Source organism: Zalophus californianus, chromosome 1, assembly GCF_009762305.2.
Source record: "Zalophus californianus isolate mZalCal1 chromosome 1, mZalCal1.pri.v2, whole genome shotgun sequence".
NCBI classification, from domain to species: domain Eukaryota; kingdom Metazoa; phylum Chordata; class Mammalia; order Carnivora; family Otariidae; genus Zalophus; species Zalophus californianus.
In genome coordinates, this window is record NC_045595.1 from 61956739 (window position 1) to 61971622 (window position 14884).

General features: G+C 41.1%; 1 protein-coding gene and 1 pseudogene across 9 annotated transcripts in view; both read left to right on the forward strand.

Annotated features, from left to right (window-relative positions):
* The window catches only part of UBP1 (upstream binding protein 1), a 55470-nt gene that overhangs the window by 15346 nt on the left and 25240 nt on the right, over positions 1-14884 (forward strand). For all 9 annotated transcript variants that reach the window (XM_027587509.2, XM_027587502.2, XM_027587503.2 and 6 more), the window contains 2 exons: positions 585-736; positions 11365-11441. In XM_027587509.2, the coding sequence (XP_027443310.2) occupies positions 585-736; positions 11365-11441 (229 nt within the window). The remainder of the gene's footprint in view (positions 1-584; positions 737-11364; positions 11442-14884) is intronic.
* Positions 598-2907, forward strand: LOC113918752 (annotated as a pseudogene).

Below are 14884 nucleotides of genomic sequence, written 5' to 3' on the forward strand. Positions count from 1 at the left end.
CGCTTCTTCCGCAGGGAACCCAGTGGGGGACTCCATCCCAGGACCCTGGGATCATGACCTGAGCTAAAGGCAGACACCTAACCGACTGAGCCACCCAGGCGCCCAACTTGCTCTTTTTAAAATAGAAATGATATGGAGTTTAAAGAAGTAGCATATATATTAGATCTCTTGCTAAATCAGTAGCATGGACTTTATTAACTATGAAATACTTTTTATTTTATTTGCCTCATCATAGCTGTTCCCCCTTCTCCCCATACCCACAGCTAGAGACATGGGTTATTAATACTATCTTTTGGGGAGCCAAATTACATGAATAGTTCTTTTATTTTACATGACATTTTTGAGCTTAAATTTTATTTTTACTTATTTTTTTATAAAAATTTCATATTTTTTAAAGTAATCATTACACCCAATTACACCCAATGTGGGGCTCAAACTCACAACCCTGAGATCAAGAGTTGCACACTCCACCAACTGAGCTAGCCAGGCACCCCAAGCTTACATTTTAAAACCGCCTTTACGTGTTTTTATATGCTTTTAAATATTTTAAACTCAAGGTCAGTGTTGATTCTTTTGCCTTTCAGCGATGTCTTGGCATTGCCCATTTTTAAGCAGGAAGATTCCAGCCTTCCATTGGACGGTGAGACTAAACACCCACCCTTTCAATATGTGATGTGTGCTGCCACCTCGCCAGCAGTGAAGCTGCACGATGAGACTCTCACTTACTTGAACCAAGGTGAGTATGGCTGTGTCATGCTCTGATGTAAGAATTGACACATAGCTAAAGCGTTTTGGCATTGCAGCCTAGTTTATGGGTAATAATTTAAAATCAGATTATTTTTCTTAAATTTGACAACTTTAGTTAACAAAAATCATAGGCATTTACTATTAGCCAACAAAGTAATAGTTTGTGAAAACTGATTTGCATAAAGAGGGTCCGTGCAATAAGATTTATTACAGGGTTTTTCAGACAAAATCCAAAGGAGGAGCAAGTAGGAAAGGATGTCAGTTATTTTTAGGAACACTGGTTTCAATATGGAACTTGAGACTGAATCAAGGAACCTGGGTCTCAGGCCTGAAGCAGGTTTGTGCTGAAAATAGACAAGCTGCACCAAGATGGAGTCTGTGGCTAAAATAGACTGTGTCAGATTTTGTCTACTCGTATCTTGTCCGCATTTTATGAGAATATGCTGTTTTGGAGATATGAAAGTGAGAGCAGGCAGAGTGGAAAATAGAGATGTGGGGATAGAATTTACTGTTGGAAATTGTAAGGGATTTTTTTGAGGTTCTCTTAGCAGTTTGGGCATAGGCCAGTGTGACTAACCAAATTAAACAAAAGTACTTTGTTACACAGCTATAAATTTGCTGGCTACATATACCGAAAGCATGTTGCACTCTTATTTTTAAACAAAATCAGAACTTTTATTCTTACAAAAATAGTACATCCTCTCACTGTAGAAAGATTGAGAAATAAGTCAAGAGGTAAAGCTGGAAATTGTGGTTGCATCTCACCGAGATAACTAGTTTATGTCTATCTACTTTATTTCAACAAAATTAGAATTAATATTTGTTCATTTAAGAGCATATTGTACAATGGCGGCTTCATGTGTCCTCCTGCATACTGGGCAGAAGATGCCCCTGATTGGGCTGGGCACCTGGAAGAGCGATCCTGGCCAGGTGAAAGCAGCTGTTAGGCATGCCCTGAGTGTAGGCTACCGCCACATTGACTGTGCTGCTATCTATGGCAGTGAGACTGAGATCAGGGAGGCCCTGAAGGAGAACGTGGGACCCGGCAAGGTGGTGCCTCGATAGGAGCTGTTCGTGACTTCTAAGCTGTGGAACACTAAACACCATCCCGAGGATGTGGAGCCTGCCCTCTGGAAGACACTGGCTGACCTCCAGCTGGAGTATTTGGACCTGTACCTGATGCACTGGACTTATGCCTTTGAGCGGGGAGACAACCCTTTCCCTAGGAATGCCGATGGGACTATCCGCTATGACTCTACCCACTAGAAGGAGACCTGGAAAGCTCTGGAGGCACTGGTGGCTAAGGGGCTGGTACGGGCACTGGGCCTGTCCAACTTCAGCAGTCGGCAGATTGATGATGTGCTCCGTGTGGCCTCTGTGCACCCAGCTGTCCTGCAGGTGGAATGTCACCCATACTTGGCTCAGAAGGAGCTCATTGCTCACTGCCAAGCTCACGGCCTGGAGGTGACCACTTATAGCCCTCTGGGCTCCTCTGATCGAGCTTGGCGTGATCCTGATGAACCAGTCCTACTTGAGGAGCCAGTGGTCCTGGCCCTGGCTGAAAAGTATGGCCGGTCTCCAGCTCAGATCCTGCTCAGGTGGCAGGTCCAGCGGAAAGTGATCTGCATCCCCAGGAGTATCACCCCTTCACGTATCCTCCAGAATATCCAGGTGTTTGACTTTACCTTTAGCCCAGATGAGATGAAGCAACTAGATGCCCTGAATAAAAATTGGCGATACATTGTGCCCATGCTCACAGTGGATGGTAAGAGGGTTCCCGAGAGATGCAGAGCACCCTCTGTACCCCTTTAATGACCCATACTGAGACCACCACTTCCTGGTTCCTTCCCAGCTCTCTAGCTACAAGGTACTGCCACCCGCAGAAAGGAGTTAATAAAGCCACTGGAGCATCCACACTAAAAAAAAAAAAAAAAAAAAAAGCATATTGTAATTATTTTTCTGTCATTAAATAAAATCTTTAATTCCTCGAATGTTTGGAAAGAGCTATGGATTTTAGACTATTACGATTAGTGTTCTGAAATGTGGAAGAATAACTTACTGTAGCTTTTCATTTGATATATAAATGTAGGATCTATGAGGTTTTTACCCCAGGTTATTCTACCATAGCACCTGTACAATACCCTAACTGTTGTTAAAATTGTTTGGTTGTTTGAGACTAAAGTGTCCTTTTTTTTTTTTTTTTTTTTTTTTTGAGAGAGCGAGCAAGCTAGAGAGAACATGAGTGGAGGGGGGAGGGGCAGAGGGAGAGGGAGAAGCAGTCTCCCCACTGAGCAGGGAGCCCAGTGAAGGACTCCATCCCAGGACCCTGGGATCATGACATGAGCCGATGGCAGATGCTTAACCAACTGAGCCACCCAGGTGTCCCTTAAGTGTCCTATTTGAAAGTACTTTAAAGGGGCACCTGGGTAGCTCATTAGTTAAGGGTCTGCCTTTGGCTCTGGTCATGATCTCAGGGCCCCGGGATTGATCCCCAAGTTAGGCTCCCTGCTCAGTGGAGAGTCTGCTCCTTACCCCGCTTATGCTCTCTCTCAAATAAATAAAGAAGATCTTAAAAAAAAAAAAAAAGTACCTTGAGTTCATATGGCAAGATTTGTTTTAGTTGTAAAAATATCAGAAGTAACCATGTAGGGGCATGGATACTCACTGTAGCTTTATTTCTAATGACAAGGAAATGACCTGTGTTTCTCTTACTTGGGGAATAGTTGAGTAAGTTCTGTTATTTGCATACGAATGAGTGTACACACACACACCCTTGTTTAAGGGAATGCATTGGATGTGTCTATCTGTTGGCCTGGGGAGATATCTGTAATTTATCACTGTTATTATTAAACTGGAAAAAGATATCTCGTGTTGATAAAAGTTGCAATCCACCATCTGTAGTAATGATATATTAGATTGACATTCACTGAGTGCTTACTATGTATGAAGCCTTGTACTAAGTACTATACATGTATTATATAGATCGCACAGTAACTCTAGGGGAAGTTTTATTAATCCATTTTAGGGGTACCTGACTGGCTTAGTTGGTAGAATATGCGACTTTTTTTTTTCTTTTATCTTTTTCAGAGAGAGAGTGTGAAGTGGGGGAAGACGGAGAGAAAGAATCCTAAGCAGGCTCCATGTCCAGCACAGAGCCCTACGTGGGGCTCAGTCTCACGACCCTGAGATTATGACCTGAGCCAAAATCAAGAGTTGGACTCTTAACAACTAAGCTACCCAGGCGCCCCTGAGGTCAAACATGTGACTCTTGATCTCAGGGTCATGAGTTCAAGCTTACTTAAAAAAGATCCATTTTCAAATTTATAAAACAGCTGAGAGCAGTTGATTAACTTGCTCAATGTGAATTTGGCCAAGCTTAGATTTGAGAAAAAGCAGATCTTAAGTGTCTAACTCAGTGAATTTTTATATATATTATTCCCTTGAAACTACTATCTGTGTCCAGTATTTCCAGCACCCCAGCAGGCTCCCTTGTATTCCCCTCCCAGATTTTACTCCAGCTTGACTATAACTAGTATAAGTGCAAGTGATTTATTGCACTTGACTCTGCTCACTGCACTATTTTTTTTTAAAGATTTTATTTATTTCACAGAGAGAGCACGAGCATGGTGGGGGGGGCAAAGGGAGAGGGACAAGTAGACTCCGCGTCAAGCTGGGAACCCAACGTAGGGCTTGATCCCAGGGCCCCAGGAACATGACCTGAGCTGAAGGCATCACCAATGAACTGAGCCACCCAGGGGCCCTTGCTCACTGTAGTATTAATGATGAATCTTTTTGTGGCTGTAGAATATATCTTAATTTCTTCATCTTTTAAGAAAAAAGTGGAAAAGTGAATTGCGTATGTAGAAATATTTTTTAAAAACATATGAATAGGGGTGTCTGGGTGGCTCAGTTGGTTAAGCATCTGACTTTGGCTCAAGTCATGATCCCAGGGTCCTGGGATTGAGTCTCGTATCAGGCTCCCTACTTGGCAGGGAGTCTGCTTCTCCCTCTCCTTCTGCCCCTCCCCCCTGCTCGTGTTCTCTCTCGCGTGTGTGTGCGCGCACTCTCTCAAATAAATCTTTTAAAAAAAACATGAATAATGGAGTGTGTGGGTGGCTCAGTTGGTTAAGTGTTCAACTCTTGATTCTGGCTCAGGTCATAGTCTCAGGGTTGTGAGATCAGGCCATATGTTGGGCTCCCCACTCAGGGAGGAGTCTGCTTCTCTCCCTGTCCCTCTCCCCCTTCCCTTGCTTGAGCGCATGCATGCGCGTGCTCTCTTTCTCTCTCTCTCAAATAAATAAATCTTTAAAAAATACCATTTGAATAACTATTAAAAAAACACATTAGAGTAATCATAAAGGGATTATTTTACATACCTTTTAAAAGAATTGTAAAACCTTTAATATATGAGTATTACAATGTGTGTAGTTCTTTCACAGACTTGTCTCCTAGCATTTATCACTTTGACAAAAGGTTCTGGACCCATGTTTTTCATGAATCCCCTAAGATTGTTTTCAATTTTTTATAAATGTGTATGTTTCTAAGGAGAGGATCCATAGCTCTTTCCAGAGCCACGCAAGGTTTGGCTTGGGGAGAGGTGTGGCTGAGTGTCTTTCACCCCATCTCTTTTGAGCTGCGGAAGCAAACAGAGGTCTAGGCTCAGCAAAGTCCCTTTAGATGATGGGGCTCACATTTCAAAGGAAATATTCTCAGTAGTGCATGTGCAGTTTTGATATTTTTTTATAGAAACCTTTCCTGCAATATATAGTATAAAGAGAATTGGGGTTAGGTATGGAAAATAATAATGAGACTTGATTAATTTTATCTGGAATCCAGTAAAACCCCGTGAATATTTTTTCAGCTGGAGTGACATTGTCATGGAAGTTCTTGTGAAGTCTGCCTTGGTGACACCATTTTAGTATTGATGGTTTGACTAAGTATTGACATAATTTACTGCCTGTGTTTTTAGGAATCAGATTGGCACTCACTTTTAAGGCTCGTGAATCCATTTTCTTGCATTCAGATGAATTCTTCAGTTCCACCAAGGAAAATGACTTAACATGGCAATGTTGCATTGTGTATCAAAAAAGGACATAAAAACTCTGTAAGAAGGGATTAGACAGGGTACTTGAAGGTGTCATTGTCAGTACAAGTTTATTCTTTTTTAACTCACATGTGAGTTTATCTGCATTCATTCTAGTACATGAGAGGAAAATTGGAAATAATGGTGATGATTAATGAAAGCACAGTTCTCTCCATGTTACGATTATATGAAAACTTCAGAGGGAGTAATTACTTCTACAGTTATCTATTTCGATATGGACCATGCCATACTTTTTACAGATAAAGATTTAAGAGTTTTCTGATTCTAAATCTAGTTTTCTTAACTACCAACTCTCTTTACCGGAATAGTTCCAGTGTTTTCTAAGTTTTTAGTTAATTGGCAACATTTAAAATTTAACAGTTTAAGTAGATGATTTATATATGTAGTACAAAATTCACAAGGTATGAAAGGGTATACAATAAAAAGTCTTCTTTCCCTAGCTCCCAGTTATTGAGTTCTGCTTGCCTCAGGCAGCCACTGAATTAGAACCATTTTAAAATACCTAAGAAGATTCTAATCATGTTTTAGGACAGTCTTTGTATAACAAAAATTTATATCATTGATATTTTATTGAATTTATTCTAGTAAACTTACTTGTTCATGTGATGGGTGAGTTGTGTGCTTAAGCGTGGTTGTGGCGAATGTGATGGTCTTGTCACTAAAGGATGAAATGTAAAAAAGAACTTAAACCCAGCATCTCTGTAGTAAGTCATACGTGGTTGCCGATGAAACAGCAATGCTAGGATATAAACACCTCTGTTGCCTGTTGATGTCCTTAAGCACATTCTTCACATACCTTTTGGTTTCTTTTAAATGTGTCACCTAGTTACAGTGGGCAGTGATTTAAATGTATCTTGTGTCTTTCTGCATGTGGTGAGGTGGGAGGTGGAGAAGGGCCATGGTGAGTCTGCAGTCTCTGGAACGGGGCTGCATGTGTGTGGATCCCATTCCATCTCTTGCTAGCCTAGGCAAGTTCCTTAATTTAATACTCTCCACATAAGGTAGTTGAGAATTAAATTGAATTAATGTGTATAATATACTTAGAAGCTAGGCAGCACACAGGAAGCATATGAACCTTGCTGCTGTTACTGTCATTTATAACTAAGTAGCTTATTGGTTTCTGACTCTACTGGGAGACCAACTATTTAGACCAACAGTTTCCTGTTGCTGCTGGATGAGTAGTTTTTACAAATGGCTAGGACCCAACCTGGGACTCCATACCTGTGTAATGACTCAGGAAGTTTGCCACGTTTGTTGGAAAGTGTGTTATACTCTTTTATTTTTTTATTAGCACAAGCAGGGGGAGGGACAGAGGGAGAGGGAGAAGCAGACTCCTCGATGAGCAGGGCGTCCGACACGGGGCTCGATCCCAGGACCCTGAGATCACGACCTGAGCCGAAGTCAGATGCTTAACTAACTGAGCCACCCAGGTGCCCCTAAAGATTTTATTTTTAAACAGTCTTTACACCCAACATGGGGCTTGAACTCACAACCCCAAGATCAAGAGTCGCACGGTCCACTGATTGAGCCAGCCAGGTGCCCCTAGAGAAACCATTTGAAGAATAGCAAGTGTTATGGAGCCTTTAAAAAAAAAAATTGATTTTAGAAGAATGAAAGTCTGCAGTGCTTTAATATAGGAGCAACAGATCTTGAGATGTGTTTGTGGAAACAGACTGAACTTTATATTGAGCACAGAAGTATCCTTGTTAGGTTGACTGGGAAAAATGATACAAAGGAAGACAGGAACATTGAGATTTTGTCCTTTATTTGATTTTTTCAATCCTGAGAATTTTGAGATTTTGAGGGTCATAAGATAATCCTGGGAGGACAGGTTTTCTCTTTGTTCTGGGCAGGTTGCTATGCACCTCTTTCACTTTCCATCTCACTGGCTGCTTTTCTTTGGGTTACTGTCTATCCCAGGGAAGTGTCTTGACCCTCGCTCTTTTTCTAGACTCACTCTTCAGATGATCTTGTCTTTAAGTAGCTTTACCTAACAGCTGTAACCCTGAAAAGTCCTCTGTTAGTATCTCCAAATGGGATTTCTTCCTCTTAGCTCCAGATTTGTAAATCAACCTGATTATCAATTTGGATGGCCAGTAGTTATCTCAGACTTAATGTATTCAATTGCACTTTTGATTTTCTCCCCCAAATCTACTCTTGGTGGTCTTCCTCATGTTTAGTACCTTCTGTGGCCAAAAATTTGGAATCATCCTCAACTCTTTTTTTTTTTTTTTTTCCTCTCTTACACTGTACATCTAATACACCAGCAAATGCTTAGGCTCTCCCTTCAAAATAATCTCCGGAGTGGCAGTTTCTTACCATCTCCACTCCTGCTGTCCATTTTTGAGCGACTGTTTCAGACTGAGGGATTTATGCTAACCTGATAAGCGAGAATTGATTTCAATGTGATTTTAATTTGCATATCTTTGGTGGAGATTGGATGTCTTTTAATATGTTTAAGAACTGTTGGCATTTCCTTCTTTTGTGAACCACCTGTTCATGTCATTTGTTCATTTTTTTCTTGTAGGGATGTTGGACATTTGTGATTTTGTAGAAGTTGTTTGTATTAGGGAGCATAACCCTTTGTGTCTTAATGTGAGTTGCAGATATTGCCCCTTCTGCATTTTTCCTGTTTGTAATGACTAGTCAGAATCCCCGAATCAAAGAATACAGTGTTTAACTCAACAGGGGTAGCCAGGTTGGTTTTCAGAAAGACTTTTATCAGTTCGTATTCCTCCCACATTTTATGTGCTTATTTCTCCCCCATCCTCACCCACTTGGTTTTTAATTAAACATTTTTTGTTGATCTGATAGTTAGTCACAGACATTTTAATTTTTATTGCCTAAATTTTTGTGAGGTTGAGTGTAATTTTAAGTGTATGATGGTGTAGTTTTAAAAAATGCCTATTTTATATGCTTTATTTTGAAATTTCTTATTTTCTGAGTTTAGATCCTTTGTTAAGTATGCTGCAAATTCAACTTTTTGAAAATGTCTTTTGCCATAGTACTATTTAGTTGTATCTCTCTCAATTCATTGAATGACTTAAGGACTCTTCCTTAGTAACATACAATATATAATGGTTTTCTTTCACCAGCTTTGGAGTGATTTGGTTGTGTTTTGTGACTGTATGATCTAGTACCCTTTGTATGTTTTTATAGGGGGTAAGCCCCATTGGAGTGTGGACTAGACCATAAAGATCCCCAACTTCATATAGTACTAGAAGAACTCCTTAATTACTGTTGATTTTCTCCATACAAAGTATACTGTCTTTATTACTTAATGACAGATAATCCAAAATCATTTTTGGTGGGTTTGGAGTACATTCTTAACTTTTGGAAGCAGCTTATTTTCCTAATTATAAAGTTGGTGTGTGAATATCTGTTTGTGTTTTCTTATGGACACTTAACAGCAGTGAGAGAATGTGAGTTAGGTTCATTGGTCACAAGGAAGAAGGCTCTGGCATTAAAATTTGGTCTTGGTTCACACAAAATGCAGTACACAAATGTTCATAGTATCACTACTCATAACAGCCATGCAGGAGAAACAACCCAGATGTCCGTCAGCTGATGAATGGATGAACAAAATGTGGTATGTTTGTGCAGTGAAATAATATTTGCAATAGAAAGGAATGTAGTACAGGCACACCTTGGACATGCAGGTTCTGTTCCAGACCTTCACAATAAAGTAAATGTTGCAGCAAAGTGAGTCAAATGAGTTTTTTGGGTTCTCAGTGCATAAAAAAGTTATCTTGACACCATGCTGAGTTTGTTAAGTGTGGGGTAGCATTAATGTCTGAGAAAACATGTATATACCTTTTTTTTTAAAGGTTTTATTTATTTATTTGACAGAGCACAATCGGGGGAGTGGGAGAGGGAGGAGCATGCTCCCCACTGAGCAGGGAGCCCGACATGGGGCTGAATCCCAGGACCCTGGGATCACGACCTGAGCCGAAGGTAGATGCTTAACCAACTGAGCCACCCAGATGCCCGAACATTTTTAATTAAAAAATACTTGATTCCAGGGGCTCCTGAGTGGCTCAGTTGGTTAAGTGACTGCCTTCGGCTCAGGTCATGATCCTGGAGTCCCAGGATCGAGTCCCACATCGGGCTCCCTGCTCAGCGGGGAGTCTGCTTCTCCCTCTGACCCTCTTCCCTCTCATGCTCTCTCTTTCAAATAAATAAATAAAATAAAATAAAATAAAAAATACTTTATTCCTAAAAAGTGAGCTATAATGACTGATCACAGTTCACCATAACAAATACAGTAATGAAAAAGTTCAAAATATTGTGAGAATCACAAAATGTGATGCAGAGACACAAAGTGAGCGGATGCTGTTGGAAGAAGGGCGCCCCGATAGACTTGTTTGATGCAGCATTGTCACAAACCTTCAATTATAAAAAATCAGAATTTCTGCAAAGTGTGATAGAGCACAAAAAAGGGAGATCTGCCCTGCTACAACATGTGAGAAACTTGAAAACATGCTTAGTAAAAGAAGTCAGTTTGTGTGATTCCATTTGTATCAAGTGTGTGAAGTAGGCAAATCCCTAGATACAGAAAGTAGATTGATGAGGGTTTCTAGGGGCTGGGGTGGGCAAGGATGGAAAGTGACTGCTGAGGGGTAGGATTTTCTTTTGTGGATGATGAAAATGCTCTAAAATTGGTAGTGTGATGGTTACACAATTCTGAATATACTAAAAACTAGTTAATTGTACATTTTTTTTTAAAAGGGTGGGGGCATCTGGGTGGCTCGGTTAAGCAACTGCCTTCAGCTTGGGTCATGATCTCAGGGTCCTGGGATCAAGCCCCGCATTGGGCTCCTTGCTCGACGGGAGGCCTGCTTCTCCCTCTCCCACTCCGCCTGCTTGTGTTCCCTCTCTCGCTGTCTCTCTCTCTCTGTCAAGTAAATCAATAAAAGCTTTTTAAAAAAAATAAAAGGATGAATTTTATGGTAAGTTATATCTCAATAAAACTGATAAAAATTTGGTCTTGGATTATGCATGTATGCATGATAAAAATTTAGTGTGTGGGAGTATAGCAAATGAAAATAAATGGGGAGAGAAACTCTTCAGTCTTCTGTAATTGTGCAAGAAGGAGAGGATGGTGTTGTTTGCAGGGAAGAGAAAGATCAACCTGAATTTGCTTCTCTAGTTGAGAGACAGTTGAATTTTTTCTTTTAAAGATTTTATTTACTTGAGAGAGAGAGAGCAAACTCGTATGTGCTCATGCGTGTACACACACACCCACACACAAGTTGGGAGGGGGAGGAGTAGAGGGGGAGGGAAGGAGAATCCCAAGTAGACCCCACACTGAGCACAGAGCCCGATGCAGGGCTCCATCCCACGACCCCAAGATCATGACCTGAGCTGAAATCAAGAGTCCTTCGCTCAACCTACCAAGCCCACCCAGGCGCCCTGAGAGACCATTGAATTTTTATGTTAAACAGAGTCATGTTCTTTATATGGATTGTTGGTGATACACAGTTTATTTACATTCAGTAATTTCTTTAAAATAGGTCAGTCTTATGAAATTCGGATGCTGGATAATCGGAAAATGGGAGATATGCCTGAGATCACTGGAAAATTGGTAAAGGTAAGGATGAGCCATCTTAATTGCTAACAGATACTACAATGATTGAAAAAAGTAGCAGTTCTGCTGTAAAACTTTGGGGTTTTTTTGCACAAGAGTTATTTAAAAATCATTTAATTTCACTTTAAGAAGTAATGGCTATATTGAAACTCCTAACTTTTTGAGCTCTACTTTGTTTACTTATCTGTAAAACAGAAATGATAGCAGTTTTTGGGTGAAATAAATGTGAAAGCCCTTTGGAAACTAAGGTACCGTAGTTGTGGCTGTGGGGAGAAAACCTACCACCACAAGGAAGACTTTTAAGTTTCTCTTTAAAAGTCAAAGATTGTATGGGGAGAAATTTAAGTGTTAATATGAAATTTTTTAAAACCGTTTTATTTCACCTCTTCAATTTGTCTAAGTAAAATTTGAAGTCTCTGTTCACTCTACTGATGTGTATCTGAATGAAGGCAGTCATTCCAAGTGTAGCTCATCCCTCTTAGGATATATCTTCAGAACTATCTCTGTCCCCTCCATTGTCATGCAGAGTGGGTCCTCTAGCCTCTACCTGTCACACACCACGGTGTATTATAAATCCACAGTATTACAGGGCAAGACTTCTGGAAGAAGCTTAATTGGAGGAAGGCAGAACTTCATCTGTCCATAAGTGTTAGCAAGAGAGAAGCAGGCGTGAGTTCTCTTGATGCTTCCATCTTCCCACAGAGAGGCATATAGGGGCCTGGGCACTCAGTATGGAGAGGCATTCCATTGGAAAGACTCCCCTCTGTGGATCTGCCTTTTTAGAGGGTGAGTGTGGGGAAAGACAGCCTTCACAGGGGGAATGGATACTAATATTAAGGCTAACAAATTTGGCTTGTCTGGGAAAGCCAGTTGCCCAGCACACAGAGGCCTTGAGAGTCTTTGGGATGTTTTAGTGTTCCTCCCACTCCTGGGGGCAGGAAGTCCCCACTCCTATGGGAGGTTGAGGGAAAGATGGGGGTCCGCACCCCACCGATTAATATCTTGCCAACTTGGATGAACTCCCAGACTTCTCCTTCTGACTCCCGGGGCTCCTATCTTTTTTTTTTTTTTTTTTAAGATTTTATTTATTTGACAGAGACAAAGTGAGAGAGGGAACACAAGCAGGGGGAGCGGGAGAGGGAGAAGCAGGCTTCCCGCGGAGCAGGGAACCGGATGCCCGGCTCGATCCCAGGACCCTGGGATCATGACCTGAGCCGAAGGCAGACACTTAAGGACTGAGCCACCCAGGCGCCCCCCGGGGCTCATATCTTACCTGGAACAGAGGGAGAGAGGTTATTTGCCATTTGTACTCTGAGTCTATTGTGTCTATGCTCAATTAGTGGATTTGGTCATTTCCCTGGAGGGTAAAAGATGGTCTTATTTTTTTCATTCCCTCCTATTGGCATTCTGACCATAGTGCATACTGATTGGGCTCACCATTTTATTTTATTTTATTTATTTATTATTATTATTATTTTTTAAAGATTGTATTTATTTGAGAGAGAGAGAGAATGAGAGATAGAGAGCACGAGAGGGAAGAGGGTCAGAGAGAGAAGCAGACTCCCTGCTGAGCAAGGAGCCCGACGTGGGACTCGATCCTGGGACTCCAGGATCATGACCTGAGCCGAAGGCAGTCGCTTAACCAACTGAGCCACCCAGGCACCCTATTTATTTATTTTTTTAAAGATTTTATTTTATTTATTTGAGAGAGAGAGAGAATGAGAGAGAGAACACGAGAGGGGGGAGGGTCAGAAGGAGAAGCAGATTCCCCGCTGAGCAGGGAGCCCGATGTGGGGCTCGATCCCAGGACTCCAGGATCATAACCTGAGCCGAAGGCAGTCGCTTAACCAACTGAGCCACCCAGGTGCCCCTGGGCTCACCATTTTAAAAAGCCATCATCATTCAGAGTGAGCAAGCCCTACTTGGATTGGCTGTTCTCTGCTGGGCTTTTATGACAAATAGCGATGGCTGGTGGAGGAGCCAGACTTAACAGCTCTCATTTTCCAGTGTGTAGGAAGCTTAGGAATTTCCAAGATTCTCTCGGAATGCCCTGGTCCCAAGCTGGCTTATTGTCAGGCCATTGGGCACCCTGGCTCACCTTCAGCAGATCTACCATTTGTCTCACACCCAGTTAAAATCCAACCAATGAAAGTGTATTTTAAGAGAAGATGTGGGTGAACTCTTCTGTCCCTATGAAAGTTACATATACATATTTGGTGGCTGTGAGATGCTGTTTTTTTTTTTTTAATCCGTGTAGAAGTGTAGAAAAATTGTTCAAATTATAGATTTGTCTGTAAAATGGAGTAAGGCATTATTATGTGCCCTGTATTGAGAGCCTTAAAACTGGATCCAAAAATATTAGAATACTACTAAAAAACTACTTATCTGGTAAAATTCAAACATACCCAGAGGTGGAATGGTATGGTGCATCCACATGTGTTTATCATGTGGTGCTTTCTCATAAATTTCACATGTGTGTCATGAGTGCACAGGCTAAGCTCGCCCACCAGCGGCCACAGCTGTCCTCAGTTTGCCAGTCTTGTTTTATCTGTTCCCCCTTGTGCTTGTTTTTTTCTTTTTCTTTTTCCTTTTCCATTTTTTTTTTTGGCTGGACTACAGAATTTACTAACTCATAATTTTAATTCCTCTTTTAAACAGTAATTTTAACTAAGCTCATCATTCATAGCTTTTCAGCATCCTGAGGAAAATAAAACATACTTTGGCATGTGGATCCAATGCCAAAATTAAGTTTGCATCAAAGCACTGGAGAAAGTCACTTTTGAAGCCGTTTGTCATTTATCAGTGAAGATCAATCTGGGGCGGTTCACTGTGAATAGGTGGTAAGATTTAGAAAGGACCAGTCTGATAGAGGAGACTTAATGTTTAAAATACTTTTGGTAAGCTAGTTAAAAATATCTGTCAGATTAAGTTGGAATGGCAGGATTAGTTATGTTGGTACATGACTGCTTTAAGTTCAGCTTCCTGGAATTTAGTTCCAAATTAAAATATGTAAGAACATTTAATATACACAATTAACGCAAGAAGTGAAGGCAAAAAATGACTCTTCATTATGAGATAGTGAACTGTTGATAGTAAAGAAACCATCCTCCTATAAGCGCAAAGTAGAGGTTTTGTTGACATTAAAGCAGCATATTCTGCCTAGACAAGGGTACTTATTTTGAAAGCATCAGTTTCCCTAAACAGTTAGCTTCAGGATAGGAGAGGTTAATTTTTAAAAGGTCTTAAGTCGGTTTCATCTTTCCTTGATAAGCCGCTTGTCCGATACATGGTGACTGTGGCAGAAAACGTCTGGTTGGATCCCGAGAGTCTGCGGGGGATGCAGAGCAACAGTCGGCCACTGCCACAGGCTACACAGTGAATTTCCCAAAAATCACGTCCTTTTTTACCTAGAAGCTCCCCAAGTCTGATTCCTGGCCCCATGGTCT